The sequence below is a fragment of the Hylaeus anthracinus genome, unplaced genomic scaffold, assembly GCF_026225885.1.
Source record: "Hylaeus anthracinus isolate JK02 unplaced genomic scaffold, UHH_iyHylAnth1.0_haploid 2, whole genome shotgun sequence".
NCBI lineage: Eukaryota > Metazoa > Arthropoda > Insecta > Hymenoptera > Colletidae > Hylaeus > Hylaeus anthracinus.
In genome coordinates this window covers 2,024,547-2,045,259 of record NW_026534838.1, presented here as the reverse complement: position 1 = coordinate 2,045,259, position 20,713 = coordinate 2,024,547, and the positions used below count along the sequence as shown (strand labels likewise).

General features: G+C 37.8%; 1 protein-coding gene across 2 annotated transcripts in view; it reads left to right on the top strand.

The window, feature by feature from the left end:
- The window catches only part of LOC128892948 (uncharacterized), a 67,223-nt gene that overhangs the window by 10,414 nt on the left and 36,096 nt on the right, over positions 1-20,713 (top strand). For both annotated transcript variants that reach the window (XR_008461217.1, XM_054153625.1), the window contains exon 2: positions 386-809. Coding sequence is in view for 1 of the 2 variants with exons in the window: in XM_054153625.1 (XP_054009600.1) it covers positions 497-809 (313 nt within the window). In the remaining variant the exon portion in view is untranslated. The remainder of the gene's footprint in view (positions 1-385; positions 810-20,713) is intronic.

Here is a 20,713-nt window from a genome sequence, read left to right as displayed (position 1 = left end):
CACAATACAGTATAAGACAGAAGAATAGGATGTTATACAGTATCATACAATATAATACAGAATAATACAATACAATACAGTATAATACATAAGAAATGAGTGTTATACAGCATAATACACCACAATACAATATAATACAGAATAATACAGCATTATACATAAGAATAGAGTGTTATACAGCATTGCACAGCCCAATACAGCATGAGACAGAAGAATAAAATGTTATACAGTATCATACAATATTAATGCTCACCACACCAGCCACATTCACCTGAATTAAGCTACCATCTAAAATACTACCAAGATACTGAACCTAATCCGACACCTAAATCTCTATCTCTATCACCCAGTCCAACCATCTGACCGACTAACATTACTTTTCCAGGGCGAAGACACTCCCCGGCGGTGCAACGCGTGACCTTCTCCCAGGTTCTCGTCGTCGGAGCTCGCGCAGCCAGTGTCTATGATACCGTGAAAGTCCATCACGCGCGTGAGGATGTCGTCGAGTGGTGAATTTTCGACTCTTTCGAGTGGTGAGGTCACCGGGACCGGCGACGATTCGTTGCCAAGTTCGCGGGAGGCGACCGCCGAAGCAGCGAATTCCGGGGCCGGATTTATGCCCCTGCGCGAGTTCCTGGACAGATTCTCTCTTCCCAGGGTGGTCAGGGTGGAGGGAGCCGGCGGACGACCGATTCTGTTGTACAAACAACAACAGAGATCACTCAGAGTCACGGCCACCCTGCTGATGCACCGTTACCGTCACGACGTTAAAGTTGGACCGGAAATCGTGATCCCGGAAGGATACCCTGGTGAGTACCGAGATTCATCTTCCTGCTGTTCTCGACGGACTGTTGGGGGGAGGTGATTGAATTTAATTCGAATTGCCGTCCAGATGGGCTGTGCAGATTGATTTTGTTTGATGAAGGCGATTATGGGAAAAATTGGTGGGAAGATTGCGCCGATGGAATTTATTCGCGACTACGTGAATTGAATTAAGATAATGACGAAGAGACATTTAAATAGCATGCACTTATAAAGTTAAGTGGGATAAAATGTTATTTTAAGTGGAAGGGGTTGGAAACCTACAGCATTAGGAAACGCCATTTTGAAATTTTGAAGGGTTCCTTTTCTAAAAATTGAGACACGCTAAAATGGCGTGGGAAGATTACGACGATGGAATGTATTCACGACGACGCATTTGAATTAAGATAATGGCGAAGAGATGTTTAAATAGCATTTGTAAAGTTAAATGGGATACAATAATATTCTATGGGTTGGAAATCTACAGTATTAGAGTACACTCTTTTGAAATTCTGAACGGATACGTTTTCTAATAAAAATTGGGACATAGTAAAATGGCGTGGGAAGATTACGGCGATGGAATTTATTCGCAACGACGCAAATTGAATTAAGATAATGACGAAGCGATGTTTAAATAACAAGCATTCATAAAGTTAAGTGGGATAAAATGTTATTTTAAGTTGAAGGGGTTGAAAGTCTACAGGATTAGGAAACCCCATTTTGAAATTCTGAAGGTTTCGTTTTCTAAAAATTGTTACGCGCTAAAATGGCAAAAAATTAGAAGTCCTGTCGTAATTTATGGTGATGAGTGACCTCGAGCAGGTAATGTAGTCTGTTCTAACTACGCTTATTGGTATACACGCTCGCTGGTTTCTCTTGTGATAGTTATTGGAGATGAGAAATCACGCTTTACCAAGCAGAAAGATCATGTGGTGTTGCCGAGTCTCTTCGTGATGCAAGTGAAGTGTAGAATAATCGCACTATTTCAAAGGTAATCTAATGCTAATAAGAATTTCAATGTAACGCGAATTACGTTGGGTAATCAACAATTAATGTTAGTTATTATGCTGCATGTAACAAATTATGCTTACGAGACATACTAAGTCGTTAGCTACTTGTAGAATGGATCTATTATCTTCCTAGTGGTGCATTTATTATCTTGACAATTATAGTATATACACAGCCCTTGAAATATTTTCTTTCCATTGTGCCGTGTATCTGAAATTTTCAATCCATATTTATTAGCAAAAATTCAGACAGCGCAGCAAAATGAGTTTTTTTTATATATCTCATATATTCTATATATCTGAAATATATCATATATTTTGTATATCTTTTTTATATCTTTTTTATATATCTAAAAAAGATATACTTTATATAGTTTAATATTTTATATATTTTATATATTTTATATATTTTATATATCTCTTTTATATATATATATATCATTTTAAAATATCAAATTTTATTATATAGTATCACCAAGAAAATTAACAAAAATAAACCAGCTCTAGAAATTTCAGATCACTTTAATCAACAGTAAAAAAATAATTTTCCGTTTCGAAAGTGAAATTAAATTATACGATCGTGTCTCGTGCAACGTTTTACTACGATCTAAAGATGGTGCACGCATTGCGATCTACAAACCACGAAATCAACCGAGCAGAATATTCTTCCAAAACGGTATGCAAAGAATGCGAGCTCTAATTGCGCTTATCTATCAATCTCCCTGACACAAAGTCAGAAAATCCGGTCAATTAATTCTCGGCCAACCTAATATTATATGTCGAATGAACTCGGACGGAAAGAATTTCGCTATCTACGCGATCGGCGAGTAGCGAGTATAATAAGAGAAAGAGGCAAAACGAGATTCGTATCATTCCTGAATTGCACCCCCGTCCTTTAGTATGCGAGACAGCTGGAACTTTTCCCTGGCCAATAAATCAAGTCAAGGAGAACCGTCAAAACGCTAGGCGAAGAAAAAGCGAAAGCCGATAGGCGGGCAGCCAGAAATTCATTAAAGTACAGTGCGCCGATGGCGCTTAATGGACCGCGAGGTATCCGTAACTGTATAGAATTGACCAACCGTGCCGTGTGTCGATATATCGATCACGTCGACGGCGATGATCGATCGTGCGCGCGAATCCTATCGGGAATTCGATCTCGGATTAAAGCCATTGCAGCTGCTTGCACAAGATCGCGGCTAAGAAAGCGGCCGATTAATAAACTGCTCCTTTGATCGATGAAAACGTTTACGGTTTTCATCTTTCCTTTTTTTTTTGTCCTCGGGGACGCTGGGTTTCGACTAGATTCCTCGAAGGACCATTTTTATTTTGCTGCTGGGAAGAGATTATTAGCTGTGAGCTAATTCGAGGATTTTTTCTGTATCGTTCATTAGAATTATTTCAGTCTTCCTAATCCATTCTCACATTTTTATTTTGCTGGTGGGAAGAGATTATTAGCTCTGTGCTAATTCGAGGATTTTTTCTGTATTGTTCACTAGAATTATTTCAGAATGGTTTTGACTAATTTTTTGGAATTTTCTCCACTTCTGAATTGAAATATTTAGGTTGCTCAACCAGTCTACTTAATCCATTCCTCTATGTGACATTTTTATTTTGCTATTGGGAAGAAATTATTAAGCTTTGTTCTATTTCGAGAATTTTTTCTGTATCGTTCATTAGAATTATTTCGAAATGTTTTTGACTAATTTTTGGAATTTTGTCCACTTCTGAGTTGAAATATTGCTTCCTCAACCAGTCTTCTTAATTCACTGCCAAGTACGAGATGTCTCGTAACCAGTAATAGTTCATAGCCTAAAAGCTTATGAATTGTTAGAAAATGTAATAATATTTTCTTTTTAAAGAACGAATTTAATGTCACTTCTTTTTATCAAAATAATAACTTAGATTACACATCTATATTGAATCTTTGCGTCCAGAGCAAAACACCATTTATCTGGCATTGAATGAGTTAATATACATAGAGTTTAGAAGTAAATTTCACGCCTAATCTAGAAACTAAAAGACCTAATAAATATTTCCCTCCAGTAATCAAATATTGTAATAGTTTGTTACTTTCATAGATTGCAATCTCAGCGAGAGCTGATAGCATGAACTCGGCTGTAGGATCCTCGGTGCTCATCACTCTCGCCCGTGCAAATAAAGTACAAAGTATACTCGTGTTGCAGCGTTGAAACACAGCAAAAGCAATATTACCCTTTATACAAATTGATGAAATTAAAATACTTCGTCGAACACGTGTCCATCTTTATCCCAGAGGAACCCACACGATCGCCACGATGTATCCTAATAAATAATTCTAGGTTTAGAAGCACCTAGCACGTGGTGCGTCAGGGCGTGCCAGCTCGAGGGTTAAACACCCCTCGACATACCGGTTCGTAGCATCGCTTACAACATTCTCGAGATTTCCTACCGCGGAGCCAGGATACATAAGGAGATGTATTTGTTTGCTTATTTACCAGCACCAGAGTGTGTACATATGTAATCAGGTTGTAGTAGGCACGGCCGTGATTTAACCGGGGCCCATGGAAAGAAAGTAACATGGTTGTAGGTGGCAGTGGCGATTTAACAATGAAACGGACCGTTGTTCGACGGAGGAGTGTTCGACGTGAACCGTCCTTGATTCTGACCAATTGTTTCGTCCTGAAGGAATTGAATATTCAATTAGAACTACGAGCTTTCACAAGCAGAGGTTATCTTCATTGATGAATGAGGGTGCTCAGGTTTAGCTTCAAATAAGGCTTTCATTTTTAGTACTTTATAGTTCAGCATGATGAGATAGAAGGATTTTAATATTAAAGCATTTTAGGGTTAGAGCATTTTAAGGTTGAAGCGCTTAAGGACTGAAGCATTTTAAAACTGATGCATTGTAAGGTTGAATCAGTTTAAGGTTGAAGCGTTTAAGGACTGAAGCATTTTAAAATTGATGCACTTTCGGGCCGAATCATTTTACAATCAAATCACTTTAATATTGAAGCACACTAACCTCGAATTACTTTATTTGTAAGATTAAATCTTCGTCGAGTTGTCGTCAGAGTCGGTTCGTAGCCGTCGCTCCGACGCAGATAGGCACGGCCGCACGTCAGCCTATAAATAGTAAAGGAAAGTCTGAAGTAACGCGGCAGAGCGTGCCGTGAATTATAATTTAATATCGTCCCGATTCGTAATACCTTGCATATATCCTTGAGTGTCTGCGGGACTGGTGAACGTACGGATCCTTCCCGAATACGCACACCCTCGCTGATCAAGCGAACAACAGGGCGCCTATTATTCAACCAAGGAGACCGCGGCGGAGGTGGTCAGTGACATACGGCCGCGAGTAACGGCTCTAGTCTCCCGTATTAGCATAACGCCTCACGATACTTTTTCAATGAAAACGCATGAATTACGTATGCGGGACCGGGAGCAGCGTGGGCCGAAATTACGCTGATGCCGTAACTCCGCTTCAACGGTGTACCCGACGTTTTATCAGAGACAACTCTTCCTGGGTCACACATTTCTTCCTGTTTTTGGAGTTTCCTTTCCCATGGTTGTGTGCAAGGTGAATATCAAAGCATTTTAAGATAGCTGTTTAGTAGTAGTTTTATTTGTTGGATACCCTAGAGTCCCATCCTTGTATTTCAACTAAGCCTTCGATACTTAAATTCACTCCAGTTAAATTACATCTTCTTCTCATAGAAGATAGAGATAGAAGCTTTTTAATATTAAAGCATTTTAGGGTTACAGCATTTTTAGGTTGAAGCGTTTAAGGACTAAAGCATTTTAAGGTTGGAGATTTAAGGATTGAGCCATTCTAAAATTGATGCACTTTGAGGTCGAGGCATTTTAGGATTGAAGCATTTTAAGGTTGAAGCACTTTGAGGTCGAGGCATTTTAGGATTGAATGCATATTTCTTCCTGTTTTTGGAGTTTCCTTTTCCACGGTTGTGTGCAAGGTGAATATCGAAGCATTTTAAGATGGCTGTCTTCGCAATAAGTAGTTTTATTTCTTGCATACCCTACAGTCATCTTCTCATCCTAAGCCTTCGATACTTAGATTCACTCCAGTTAAACTATGTCTTCTTCTCATCCTTGTATTTTGATTAAGTCTCCCATAGTTAAATTTACTCTAGTTAAGTTCTATTCAGTACTCATCACCAGTTGATAGTTGGTCATCAGATGATGTCTTCAAAAGAAGTAGTCTTATTTCTAGACTACCCTACTAATTCCATGTTCTCATTCTTATATTTCAACTAAACTAGTACTTAAATTTACTCCAGTTAAGTTTGATTCATTACTCCATGATTAGACGATAAATCATTAGATTTCATGTTTGCAGTTAGTGATTTCCAGGTAATGAAATCTTCAGGCAGATATAATGCACGTCCTCTTTGATTGTTCGTCTCACCTCCCTGGCCTAATTCACTGCAATTTACTTTCACTCCCCCTTTGCATTTTTTTTAATCTTCCCCCATTTTTAACCGAATTCAAAAAAGGAGGAGGTTACTCAATTCGACATGTATACTTTTAATTTCAAGATTGTTACGTATATATATTTCATAGGTCAAACGTGATAAAATTTATACCATCTGCACTGTACGTTTAAATACATCAATACCTGTTTTTTTTATCTTTTTTATTAATGTAATTTTTTTCCACACCTATTTCCTCGGTTTATTTTACTCCACTTTATTCTCATGCCACCACTCCTTCACCCTTAATCCTATTCTCTCTCTCTCACTTGCTCCCAGCCTCGTAACCTCTCCCCTCCATCCCTAGCTTCCCCTCCGAAGTCGCAAGAACTTATGCAAAGCAGACGCGTAATGATCACATCTATTCACAATGGGTCGCTAACGAAGTCCCGACTGGCCTAATCTAGCCACAATGATCAACCATGTAACAATCGCCGCGCGCTTCCAGGTTCATCCTGCAGACCTACGCGTATTCGCTCAGGCAATGCTCGCTCCAACCGCTCGATTCCTGTCAGAGCAGCGATCGATACACATTGAGGATTTAATTAACTGGCCAGTTACCCATAGACAGCCACTGCGTTTGAAGAAATGGCTCTCGAGCCGAGTCCGTCAATAAAAATTCACTGTGGGATCATTTCTGCCGAGTTTAGCTCACATCTTGACCTCGACTTTAAGAAACTCAAATTATTTTTAGTTTATAAAAATAGAGTACGTGAGAGTGGCTTCCATTTTTCTTTTATAAATACAGGTGATCAGTACAAAGTACATTCTTTAAGGTAAATAATAGAAGCTATAGAATTTTATACAAAATTTTAATTAGACTGCTGTCATTTTGTGAATTTTAATTGTGGTACTTTTTACTTGTGGAAATCTAACGAATTATTTTTAGTATATAAAAAGAATGCACAAGAGAGTGACTTCCATACTTTAAGCTAAATAATATGTGGAACATAAATTAGGTGGCAGCACCTTGTTAACCTAACCTCAAGATACAAATTTACCCTATATCCAAGAAGCATAATACAGTATTATAGCCCACCATAGTACAGCATAATACAGAATAATAATAAATAGTACACCCTAATACATCTTAGTACAGTGTTATAATACAACATACAATTTTTGGAAAATGTTCAAAAGATAAAACGAGTCAAACACATCGCGAAACTTCAAGTTAGTCGAAGTCTAAGCCGCAATCCTTTTTTTATATCACTTGAGCACATTTATTCTAAAATACCAATACATACCAACATCATGGAAACAGAATTCAAAAATTAATCAACACTATCCATCCCCATTTATTTATACTATGCCCAATTCTCAGTGAAAGTACACGTTTTCAAAATTCTTCCACCTTATGTGGATTCGCCTCGATCATCGGAAAATCCGGAAGCATTCCGGCGCAGGAATGCGTTTCCGAATGAAAGCGATTCCAGTTCCCTCAAAACAGACCTCCAGGGTTTTCCGCGCGCGACATTCCACCGACAATGAGTTTCTCTTTCCAAGAAAAATGCTTTCGAGGGAAACACGCGGTCGGATCGAGGAAAAATGTCACGGCCATGTTTTCGATCGCGTCGATAGAGGTAAACGAGGATTCCCGCGAGAGCGATAACGGAGTGACGATAACAGACATCTCATCCTGGCAATAAATTTGCCCGCTCGTTGGTGAAATGAATTCACCAGCTCTCCTGGAGCGATTAAGCGTTTCCCGGCAGGGACTAGATACTCGTTCGCGACTTAATATCACGTATTCCGCTCGCTGAAATTGGAACGATTTTCTTGGCCAGCGGAACCAAGAATCCCAACAGCTAGGATCCAGTTAACCTCCAGATTGCTACCCTCCTCGCGAGGATTTACCAGGGAACGTCTGATTTAGAAAATCTCGGAATGCACGTGAACGTGGACTGTAATCGCTGAACAACTCTCGATCTTTCGCGGCGCATTCTCCGCGAGGAGAACGCGCCGCTTTGGGAAAAATATACACTGTGCGAGAAAATTAGAGGATCACTTTATAATCGCTCGAAATAATGGCGAACTCGGACGTTTTGTTAAATCGTTCGAGATTCCCCGCGCTCGGGGTAATGCGATTGAGTTTAAACAATTTCCTAACCGACTTTTATCAGTGGAAGATTCAACTGTGGAGTATGGACGTGTAATTCGTTTGAAGATTGATTTCTTTTTGTACCTACGATACATTTGTAATGCAATCTTAAGGGGGAACCTGATTTAGGACGATGTGGGGTCTCTTCGTGAATTTTAAAAAAATAATATATTGGATCTTTATGAAACTTGAGGGATATTTTATTGGGTATTGGAGGATATCAAGTAATTTTTTTTTATATAAAATTGTACGTGGAAAGCCATGTATATCGTATTTTAATTTCAGGAATTCTATGAAATCTATGAAAATGTCCATATGCACAAAAGAATATAAAATATCAACAATAACAAACATGATAAACCGTTTACGAGATGAGACAAACTCTTACATATGCTTAAATTTAAAAAAAATATAAATTTGTATAAACATCAGCGACTTATAAATTTGATCACCACGTACCAATTCTCTCAGCTGTTTCCTTACATAAACAGTCTTTATCAGTCTTTCTAAAACATGCACAAACACTTATGATTTTTCGAGTATCGAAAACAACAGCTACGCAATAGAGATCGAGAGAGATAGAGAAAGTAAAGGGTACGATAAGAAATTTCCAATAGGTCGATGCGAGACCCAGCTGTATCTGGACGCATCAGGAAGCATGATAAGCCACTCGCAATCAGCATGAGGACGACTTTGAGAAAGTGTCGGCAAGTAACTGTGGTAATCTCGAAGATACCTCTAAGCTCGCTCGAGATAGCGCTTGAAATCGCACTTTGCAGGCCTGATGCACCGGGATTGCACCTTTGGAACTGTTATCGGGGAGAGGGTAATGCGAAACGTCGATTAAGGACCATTAAAGCGTTCGCGGCTCGAAATTTTATCGCGTTTTAAATCGGCTGGAATGGACGAGATAGAATCATTTTTGCAGAAACGTGTGGTGATAGTAAATTCAATGTGCTTTTGTGATTTATGTAAAGAAACCATTTAATTATGATAGAAGAAGAATAGAGTCCTAGAATTACTGTAGACGATCCCTGCAGAGTTAACGACGATTTTACTCATTTTGAAAAAGTCAAGGGAATAAAATGAAGTTACAAAGGAGCAAAAAATGCAACTTCGTATCTGAATCGTCCCTTCAGGTATCATCCAAATCACCGAGGACACATTTGAGCTGTTCATTGCACAAATTAACTCCATAAAACAAACAGTTGAGAAATACGAAGAAATAATGGAGATTGTTCTCTAAAATTCCCTTTATAATATAAATTCAAATAAATATCGAATAATGTTCTTTCCTTTTCAGGAACTTGATTATAAATGTGTGAAGTTATCACTAGACTACAGATCTTTATGCAAAATAAAATCTTCGCAAACATGTCTACAAAAATTGAACCTATATAGGAATTTATTTTATTCTGCAAATATTATAACGTGAACTTTACTTTCAACCTTTTTTTGTATTCCTGCATATTGTTTGCATTTTGTATGTTATTGTAAATTCAAATTTCTTTATGCAAAATAAAATCTTTGTAAAAATATCTACGAAGCTAACCTATCTAATGAACCTAAACAGGGATTTACTTTATTCTGCAAATATTATAACATGAACTGTATTTTTAATTTTTTTTATATTTTTGAATATGCACAAAAGAATATTATATAAGAAGATATAGAATAATAAGAATGGAAAGTTTGCATTTTGTAGGTTCTTGCACATTCGAATTTCCTACAAATGCATAAAGATCCGCAGTCTAGTTATCACATATAGCAAGTACTTTGGCACTTAAATTTAAGATTTTTCAAAAAGTGGAGTTCAGCTCATTTGTACTTTTCCTTTTCTCATTATCAAACGCTTTTATTTTTGAGACAACCAAGGAATATTGCAAAGGTATATGGACGCAACCAAACGTGGAGTTTTCGACAAGTCGTCAAGCATGGTTTCGAGCGAACCTTTGGAGAGGAGCTATGGAACGCATTGTCGGGCGGAAGTGGACCCTCGACTACCTTCCCTCCGCATAACCCGTTGATTTACAACCAGAAGTGCGTCGTGCACGCGGATTTCCAAGCGGCTTCTTGCTCGGGAGTAAGCCTAGCGCGCCTTTGGATTTGCATAAATCTCGGAAACGCGGGGGAGCCGCGAAATCGAAAGTTCAGCGCCGCCGCGGCGGAGGTATTAAGGGTATTCCTCTGCGCGTTGCGCGAGCGTTTACGATCGAAGCCGGTTGAAGGAGTTTCTCGGTTCCTCGGAGCCGTCGAACGCCACGGACGCGGGATTTATGGCAAACCAACGCGAGGAATTTCTTGTTTTATTTACGGCCCGATGCTCGGCCGTCGATCGGCTAGAAATATGTTTATTCCCGGTCGGTTTACACCTGGTCGACTCCGCGGAAACGAATCCTGACCTCCGGGGGATGTTCGACCAGTTAGATTCCTTTGGGGCACGGCTGATCTGATAGAGGAAAAATAGAAGAGTCTTACCGCTCAATTATTCTTGGGGAATCTTGATCTTTGTAATAGTGCAAGAGTGACGATTTTACTTACGTCATTTTGAAATGAAAATAAGCTCTTTACATAAAAGTATAACAACTGACTGATAGCCAGTCATTGGAACAACGACGCATATTTTAAAAGAAAATATAAACATTTTACGTCACTTTGAAATAGATGATTTCTTATACAGATTAATAGCATATTATATTATATACTTTTATATTAATTGTCTTTTTAACATTAGATTTACCCATTTCAAATTTTAAATGGTTTTAGAGAAACTGATTACGTTCTTCTCCAAACATTTCTGCTGACTTTATGGATGCTGACAACCATACATCCAAATTCATTTTTTTTTACTCCTTGTAATTAATTTTATTAAATCGATTTCATTTATTAAAGTATTGCTTCAGTAATAGAAATCTAATGAGAAATCTTCTTTTAATTCTTCTTTCAAATCTTCTTTAAGAAATAATTCTTTCAATCGTCACATACAAATACCACATGCCACATCATGATATTTGAAAAAAGTAATTTTATTCTCCGATGTGTTTCCTAATAGCTAACACTTTACGTATTCAAAAAATTACGGATGAATTATTCAAGTCTTGGAAAAGTGAAATAAATATTTAACAGTGGGAGCTTGGCGACAGTAAACACTACTGCACGCATTGAAATTACTCGACTGTCCTACTCCGCGCATTGAAATCACTTGATAGCGCTACTATCGTGCATTGAAATCACCAGAGCAGCGTCCGCGTTAATCTTGCATTCGTGAATTTATTTCAAGAAAATCGACTTCTCTATCGATCTGGATTCGATGCTGGCGAATTTATCGTAAGTTCAGTAATAAATTTCTAAATTTCAGTGTGTCCAACTTAACAACTTTATTGGAAATCAGTCTCAGTTGAAATTCGTTGAAATCCATTACCAGGAGGCTACGTCTAAAAAAGTGTCTATATTTTCCGTGTTCGAAGGGTTTCTTTCTTTATGTTTATTAAGGAGACTTTAACAACTATTAAAACTAGTGTTGTAACTATCTTTTCGAGCTCACTAATACACTACTTCACTGAAATCAAATCTAGAAGTCCTGGAATCTAAGAAGCTACGGCGAAATATGTTTATATTTCTCGTGTTCGAAGGGTTTCTTTCTTTATGTTTATTAAGGAGACTTCAAAAACTATTAAAACTAGTGCTTCAACTATATTTTCAATCTCACTAATACTACTTCATCTTCAGAAGTCATAGTACATGTATATTTACAGTATCTCCCGCGAAACGCGACATTTTTCCAGAAATAATATACTGAAACCATTACCATTCATAGACGTTTCACTCGTATTAATCATTTTCGCTGGCGTCAACGTCTGTATTTATCACGCGAGAAGCACCGGTTCCCGTTCTAGATAAACATCGAGTAACACAGATAGAACTGGTCGCAAACCTTATAATGTATGACATTCTTTAGTTTATCATCTTGTTTAATTTCGATTTTTTTTTCCATCTCTTGTTTATTATTACTCTTAATCGACGATTTGCACAACCGTGTTATTACTCAATCTCCTTCTTTCCAGCCGTTCACTCTGCTGTTGTACATATTCATCACTTTCTATCTTTGCTTCGTGTACTGTTGCACTTATCATGCATTTATACTCATTTTGTTCTACACATCATACGTCACTTCGTTTCTTTTCCTTTATCAGTGACGATATATAACTCATACGCAATCATGTATGTTATTAGTAATAACTTATCACGTATAAAATAAATGTTTAGATATTCTAGAATATTCTATAAAATATTATGTTAATTACTCCAGGTGTCATTCACGTTTGGATTGCATCTGAACATTAATCGCAATCCTGACGAGAAAACCTCGTTACTTATCTGATATTTTTTGTCGAAGCCTTTTACTCCCCGCGAGACTGTTTTAACCATTCGCGATTTCTTCACTCCGTTTACATTACCTCCGCGTAATTATACTGGTCAATTTAAATTATTCTCCGACTAATAAGTCAGGCAGTTTATTATTTTTCTCCGTATCCATCATTAACTTGTTCAGCTGATCTACACAATTCATTAGCATATGCAATCAGGTTTTCCTACGCCTCAATAATTCACTTCTTACTCTTCACTTTCCTCGCCACTCTTCATTTCGTACTGCATACGCTCAATATTGGTCCATTAAGCTTGATAAACTATTCGCAAACTTGTTCCTTTGTTCGTTGGACCCATCTGTACAATTTCATCTTAATAATAAATTAATTACGATCAGTCACGTAATCTATAAAAATTTCTTTGGAAAATATTCAGTCTGAAATTTATTATCCGGCATTATTTTCGTGAATGATGTCATCGTATCGAGACGACCGATTCTTTTGCGAAATTACGTGCGTAATAAAACGTTGGTTGCTCGGAGGAATTTCGCTTGAAAAGCGATTCCTTCGAACGGGAAGGCACTCCCACGGTTTTCTGGAGTCACGAGCGCGCTTTCACGCGATATCTGCACAGCCCCAATAAAGATAGACGTTTTTTTCAGTCTACTACCGAGAAACACTGCTTCTAGGCGCATAAACACGAACTCAGCCGCACCTGACTGATCCTAGTCGACGTTGACAACGTTCTACGGAGAACAAAGAGCGCACTCGTTAGATTTTCACAGGGAAAGAGTACCGTAATTGAAATTCGCAAACTAACGTCGTTTGAAGCCTATCCGACTCGACGGTGACAACGTTCTATGGAACAAAGAACGCACTCGTTGAGATCTTTGCAGAGAAAGAATACCGTAGTTGAAAATGGGAAACATCGTTCTGAGTAAAATTTTTTAATAAATTATACAGCTTCATTGATCACCTGTATATGTAAAAGAAGAATGGAAACTTCTCTCTCGTGCATTCATTTTATAAACTAAACATAATTCGTTAGATTTCCACAAGTAAAAAGTACCACAATTTAACCACCTCTTTTACCAAAAGTACCTCAAGGTTAGTTGCTTGTGAACTATTGCAGTATGCACGTGTCATATAGATATAAGTCTTATTGTTTTCTCTTTTATACATTTTTCAAAAATTGTATGTTGTATTATAACACTGTACTATGATGTATTAGGGTGTATTATTTAGTATTATGCTATTTTATGCTGTTCTGTGCTGTTCTATGCTGTACTGTCGTCTGTTACAATACTGTATTATGCTGTTCTATCCTGTATTATTTTGTATTATACTTGTTGGATATAGGGTAAATTTGTATTTTGAGGTTAGGTTAAGAAGGTGCTGCCATCTAGTTTATATTCCACATGCTGTACTATTCTGTATTATTCTGCATCATGTTATATTATTTCGTCTTATACTGCATTATTTTGCATAATTCTGTATTCTACTGTATCTGTACATGGAATAACAGAATTTCTTGAGATCGCTAACTATCCAGCAGTTGGTGAAAATCTATAGAGCACTCGTCCTCTCGAGAGCAGTTGGAAAAGTCGAGATCAAGAGAGGTGACATTCCGGTTTTGAAAGAGGCTTTTGTGACGTCCAAGGTTGGACAGAAGAGGGAACAGAGAGTTGCTGATGGTTCGAGGCTCTCTGACGATGTCCTGTAATTAGTACCCGTGCTGAATGCTCGGCGCACAGAAAGGGCCCATTGAGAAATCCACTTTGCATAAGCGTGAATTTCAATCATCGCGGTGGAAGGAATAAATTTCGCGCGTGTCATTGTGACGGCCGAGTGAATCGACAAATATTTGCAAATATATGCTACGCGGTGTGCGCGGTTGTTTCAAGGACCGCCGCGATAAGAAACTTCATTATTGCGCGCCATTTTGCTTTCCTAGCTATTGTAGAATACCAGTTGGCTACCATTTCCTTCATACCTTAGAACCATTCACGTCATCTACTTCAAAATCATCAGTTTGCAATATTGCTTCGGTTCTAGTTTAATGCAACTTCATTTATTTTGTAGGAAATATTTTTTCATTAAAATTGCGTTCATTTATTCGAATTCATCACTTTATAATGCACTTCAGAATCTTTAGTTTGTCATCTTGCAATATTGCTAGTACTGTCTGAGAGGGTTTGATGTATTTGTTTTGGCAGCAGGGAGGGGCAACATTGCTTACAGTTAATGTCTGAGTAGGTTTGGGATAGTATTTGGTAGAGTTTGAATTGGAGTTTTCCTACGTAAAAAGCATCTTTTCAGATTCAAGAATATGCGAATATCTAATTTACCGAGTACCGACATAAACTATTGTCTAAATCATTTTGTAATTGCTCGAAAAATGGCGACGAAACAAAATTAAATAAATCTTTATCATTCCCGATATATTTTTATCAATGGCGCGAAAATTAGAAATGTTCGAAGGTAACACTTTATCATTTCATAGGATTCGAATAAATTCCAGGCCGGAGACTATGCCGCCGCGCGCGAAAGTGTAGGAAAGAAAATGAAATTCGCGGCGTAGAAATTTAAATTGAAAATTTAATGCAAGACCGCGACGGTTGGTTTATGGCAGTAAAAATAAAACAGACTGGTTTTATGGAATCCCGAGTGTCTTCGATGGTATCCTGTAATTAACTCGTGATGGATGCCGCGCGTGGAGAAAACAAAACCCATCGAGGGATCTGATTTGCATAAGTATGAATTTTAATCTTTATTAAGGGTCGGCATTTAAATGGGGATGCGCGTGTGCATAGTTTCTTTCTTTTTAATGGCGGCGCGCCACGGTAGCCGGGAACATGTGCAGTGACATTAAGATCAGTTTGTCCGGTAGATTTTCATCCGGAGGATCATTCGCGAATGCCTCCTTCGATACTGTGTGTTTATACTTGCGCACTTGCAGGCAACGTTGAAGCCTAATTTAAATAAAGAGTTACTTTATTGATGATGGTTATCGATGGACTGCGAATGCATTCATTTATTTATTTATGGTGAAATTTGAGTGCGCAAGAAACTATAAAATGCAGACAGTATTCAATAATATAAACAAATATATGTTTCCCTAGTAAAATAAGTTTCTTTTTAGATTTAGTTTGTGGAGGAACGTTTGCAAGGATTTTATGTTGCATAAAGATACGTAGCCTAGTTACTGACGTCTTCATTTTTCCCGAAGGATTAAATTTTGTCAGTATACAATGGGTTATTTTAATACCTAGACGTATTACAAATGATACTAATTTATATTCGACTAAGGTAGTCAATTATGCACGCCCGATGATTCATTACGTAGAGGACGATACATAATACATGTCATTTCTTAACAATGACTTAAAAATCGTTGAGTAATCGTAATGGCATTGAAACTGTCACAGAGGCTGTTGATGTATTGACCTAATTACTCTGACTGTCTCTCAGACGACTATTGCCGACTTGGGTTAATTAGACGTGATATTTTTGGATCCACTAATACCTTTTGCTCACTGCTCCAAAGAATATTACTTCTTACTCCTTGAGATAGAAAAATAATATTTTAAATGAGAAGAAAGTTTAGAACGAATTTGAAGAGGAAAGTATCGAGAATAGATCATGCCAGAAATCTTGTTTTCTCTTGGAATTTACTTAATTCTAATTTAAAATATTATTTAGAATGTAACAGTCTCAAGGAGCAAGAAAAATAATATTCTTCGTTGTGCTAGGCTTCTTCACAACAAAAGTCCTTACAAGAGGTTACGGTTAAACAGATCTTCTGGTATATTCCATTCTCCACACTTTTCTCTTCAAATTCATTCTCAACTTTCAAAATTATTTTTGTTAATTCCCAAGTGAGAAGCATTGTCACCCATACATATATGTAGGTGACGTTGCAATCAACGTGTTTAAAATATTACTCGATTAAAAAAGGCGGAATCAGTAACTTGCAAATGGGAACTACCCCAAAAACCAAAGGGCAAGGTCTGCAACAACTCTTGAAGGAATCGTGCCAGTGACAGGTGGAGATACAAAATTTGAATCCTGAGGCGCAATCAGTCGCCTGCAACTATTCCACCAACCGATGAACAGGGATTGCATCGAATCCAAGAGGAATCGTGTCAGCGACACACTAGATCTATAAAATTTGAGTCATCTGTCGCCCGCAAATGGAACTACTCCAAAACCGCAGGACAGCAATGAATCCAAGAAGAATCTTGTCAACGACCGGTGGAGCTACAAAATTTGACTCCATTTCAATCCGGAGACGCGATCAGTCGCCTCCAAGTAGGAACTACTCCACCAACCGCAGGACAGCAACGAATCCAAAAGGAATCGTGTCAGCCACATGTGGTGATACAAAATTTGAATCTTGAGGCGCAATCAATCGCCTGCAACTACACCAACCGATGAACATTAATTGCAACGAATCCAAGAGGAATCGTGTCAACGACAGGTGTATCTACAAAATCGCATGGTTCATGATCGACCCGGAGTAGAATATGGGGCACGTCACGACGCGTCCATAGGTGCAACTAACGAGCAATAAACAACAATAAATTCCTGCCGCGTAGGATCGGTGGTCGCCGGCTCTCTGGATGTAATTTCAATGATCCCTGGCACACCGGCTCGGCGTAAACGTGCCCACGAAGCTGATGCATAAGTACCTATAAATATGACACGCCGGGGCCCGCGGTAACGTTGCATATTAAATTACATTCTTAAGCAGCAGCCGGCGCGCACCAGAGGGCCGCATCAAGTCAGCGGGCCTGATTAAACGCAACCGAGCCGACTGGATTCAGCAACGGGAACGAGAGGGACGACGGACAGGGAGGGCACGGACAGCAAAGGGAAAGGGAGACCTCTCTTCTGGGCATTCCTGAGCGTTTCAGTTCGCCGCGAGTCGTTGTTCCAGGCTGGGGAGCCACCACCGGAGGCTGGCGATGCTAATTATTCTGGTTCATGCGAGCAATTTGTCGAGTACCGGGGGAGCGTATATTTAATAGCCCCGGGGCACCTAGGGCCCAGGGGTATTTACATCTGTAGCGAATACCACGGCCGTAATGCGAAACGTCGGGAATTATCCTGGGATTATGGGCCTAGGAATATTTGCTCGCGCTCATCCGGTGTCGTTGCTGAAAAGGATCCGCCTTGGATGTACAACATTGGGATTATCCGTGCGAATTCGATCGTTTTCGTACACGGTGTAAGAAAGATAGGTGAACCGACTACGCTACGCCCTCCACAAAATTGCTGTGATCTTAAAGAAAAGATCATTTTGAAAGTTAACTGTCAAAGAATATGAATTTAAATAAAATACTTCAACTTCATACACTTCAACTTCAAATAAGTACAACGATATAGTTTTAATTGTGTAGTTGTGGGAAATAACAAAAATAATTTTAAAAGTTGACTGTCAAAGAAAATGAATTTAAATGAAATACTTCAACTTCATACACTTCAATTTCAAATAAGTACAACGATATAGTTTTAATTGTGTACTTGTGGGAACTAACAAAAATAACTTTTAAAGTTTAATATAAAAGAAAATGAAATATTTGAATTTTAATAAAATTACCAAATAAATACCACAATAAATGTTTGATTATATAGTCTGCAATACTTCCCAAACAAAATTTAGTCACAATAAAAATTTTCGTGAGTATTAGCATAGCAATCACCGTGTTAATAAATGAACTTCATTTACTAAAATTAAAATGCTGGTAACATTCAGCATAAATACTTGGTAAACAATATAAACGGTTTCTATAAAACCTTGTCAAAATTTGAAATGAGTCAAAGTGACCGTGTTCCATGAACCTAGTGTTAATCAGATGCTATTATAATAATTTATCTCTACTACTTCCTCATACTTCAATTTAAGAGGACACCAAATCCTCTCGCACATCCTCAAACTGTACATTGCCGTAGGAAGGTACATAATTCAGTTGACATTGTTGAAACAATTTTATCGTAGATGAAGGCGATTCACTTCTATAATAAACTTCAGGAAGTTCACAGGAGCTGAAAAGCGAGGTTGGAAAGATTATAGCCGGTCGAGGCTTAAAGTTGTTGCAATTTCTAGTTACCTCGTAATTACGTTATGTATAAAACGACACGTTACGTCGTGGACTATCAGGATAACAATTTTCCACATTTTCTACGCGTTCCTTGGGCCAGAACGACGTAAAACGTTCCGCCAGAAGCGAGGCGCCGTAATGATACGTTGCACGCTGTGTGTTTGGGGCATTGATGACTTCATGTTGTATCGATAAAGCGCGGCTCTTAGGAAATATAGCTCCTTCGCGGGCTCCTTGAATTAAACATCACTCTAAACAGGAATCAATTTGGCTTGTAATCTGTAGAACACTAAAATGGCTGAAATTTATTTTTAATAAAAATTGTAAAACGATGTTGATCAGGAACTGAATGAAACTTTATTTTAGATTTAAGATTTTGGTTCAGGATCTGTTTATATTCCTGAAACTGAATGAAATTTAATTTCAGATTTAATTTTAGGCTTCCTTGGTTCAAGATGTCTTTATATTCCTGAAACTGAATGAAAAGGTGTAGCAGGATAAGGATAGGCAATCGGCCATTTTCGACCATTTTTCCTTAACTTTATTTTTTTTCTCGGTTACTATTTCAGATATTTAAATTCTGCAAAAACGAAAATATTCGTACTTATAAACTGCATCTCATATATTTTTCTCAAGGTATTTTTTTAATTATTGAGGGCAGAAAATAAATAATTTATTTTTTTCGGGTGGTAATTGCAAATAACCCTGTGAGTGACACCTACCAAAAGAAATCAGCAATGGTGATCGGTTATTTAGGTGACACATATAAAAGTTTCAGAACGATTGGGGTCCTGGAACATGGTTAAATAATTAAAAAGAATCACAAATCCCATGCGTTTCCCCGTGCAATGGGCTGAAGGAGATTGAGACAATGTATGTCAGACACACTACGCGTATCGTTATAGCTATCTCTTGGTTGATCATCCGATTTCTAAACGTTAACAATTTGAAATCAAACACGTAAACGATTCGGAAGCCATGAATATTGCAAGAAATTTAATTCGCTTCTTCTGATATTACTTGAAACATTTATATTCAAAGGAATAAAGTACCATCAATCCGGCGATAAATACAGCAGCACCCGACGCATCGTCTCATTTGTAAATCCAATAAGTCGCGTTTCTCCCAAGAACTTCCGTGCCTGGAATAATTCTTTGGACCACCTCGACATTTCTACATTCACACCAGGTAGACCTCATCAGAGATAAGAAGTCGCATTTCATGACGTACGTTGAAATGCTTTGAGACTGGTAGAAAGAATGATTTTTACAAATAACGGCGATCAAATTTAATATACCTGTTCTGAGAAATCGTATTAATTTTGTATTATTTATGTACTTTACGCTAATTATTCCGTTTCGTTAGAAATAAGACATCAAATCATTAGATTAGACAAAAATAGAACAAATTATCAGGACATCACTAGACTCCGAATTTTTATGCATTTATAGGAAGTTTGAATGTGCAAAAAAAAATACAAAATGCACACAATGTGCAAGAACGTAAAAATAATGAAAGTAAAGTTCACAGTATAGTATTTGCAGGATAAACTAAATTCCTACTTCAATTTTTGTAGGTACGTTTGCAAATATTTTATATTGCATAAAGATCCGCAGTCTAGAGATCACAAACTGTTCATTAATTTCGTATCATTAGAAATACGACATCAGATCATTAGATTAGACAAAAATAGAACAAATTATAAGAATATCACAAACTGATTATAAATTTCATATCATTGATGTACTCTCTGATAATTATCCCACTGTCATTATAAACAAAGCATTAGATTAGACAAATGTGGGATAATTACCCATTTGTCATTAGAAATACGACATCAGATCATTAGATTAGACAAAAATAGAAC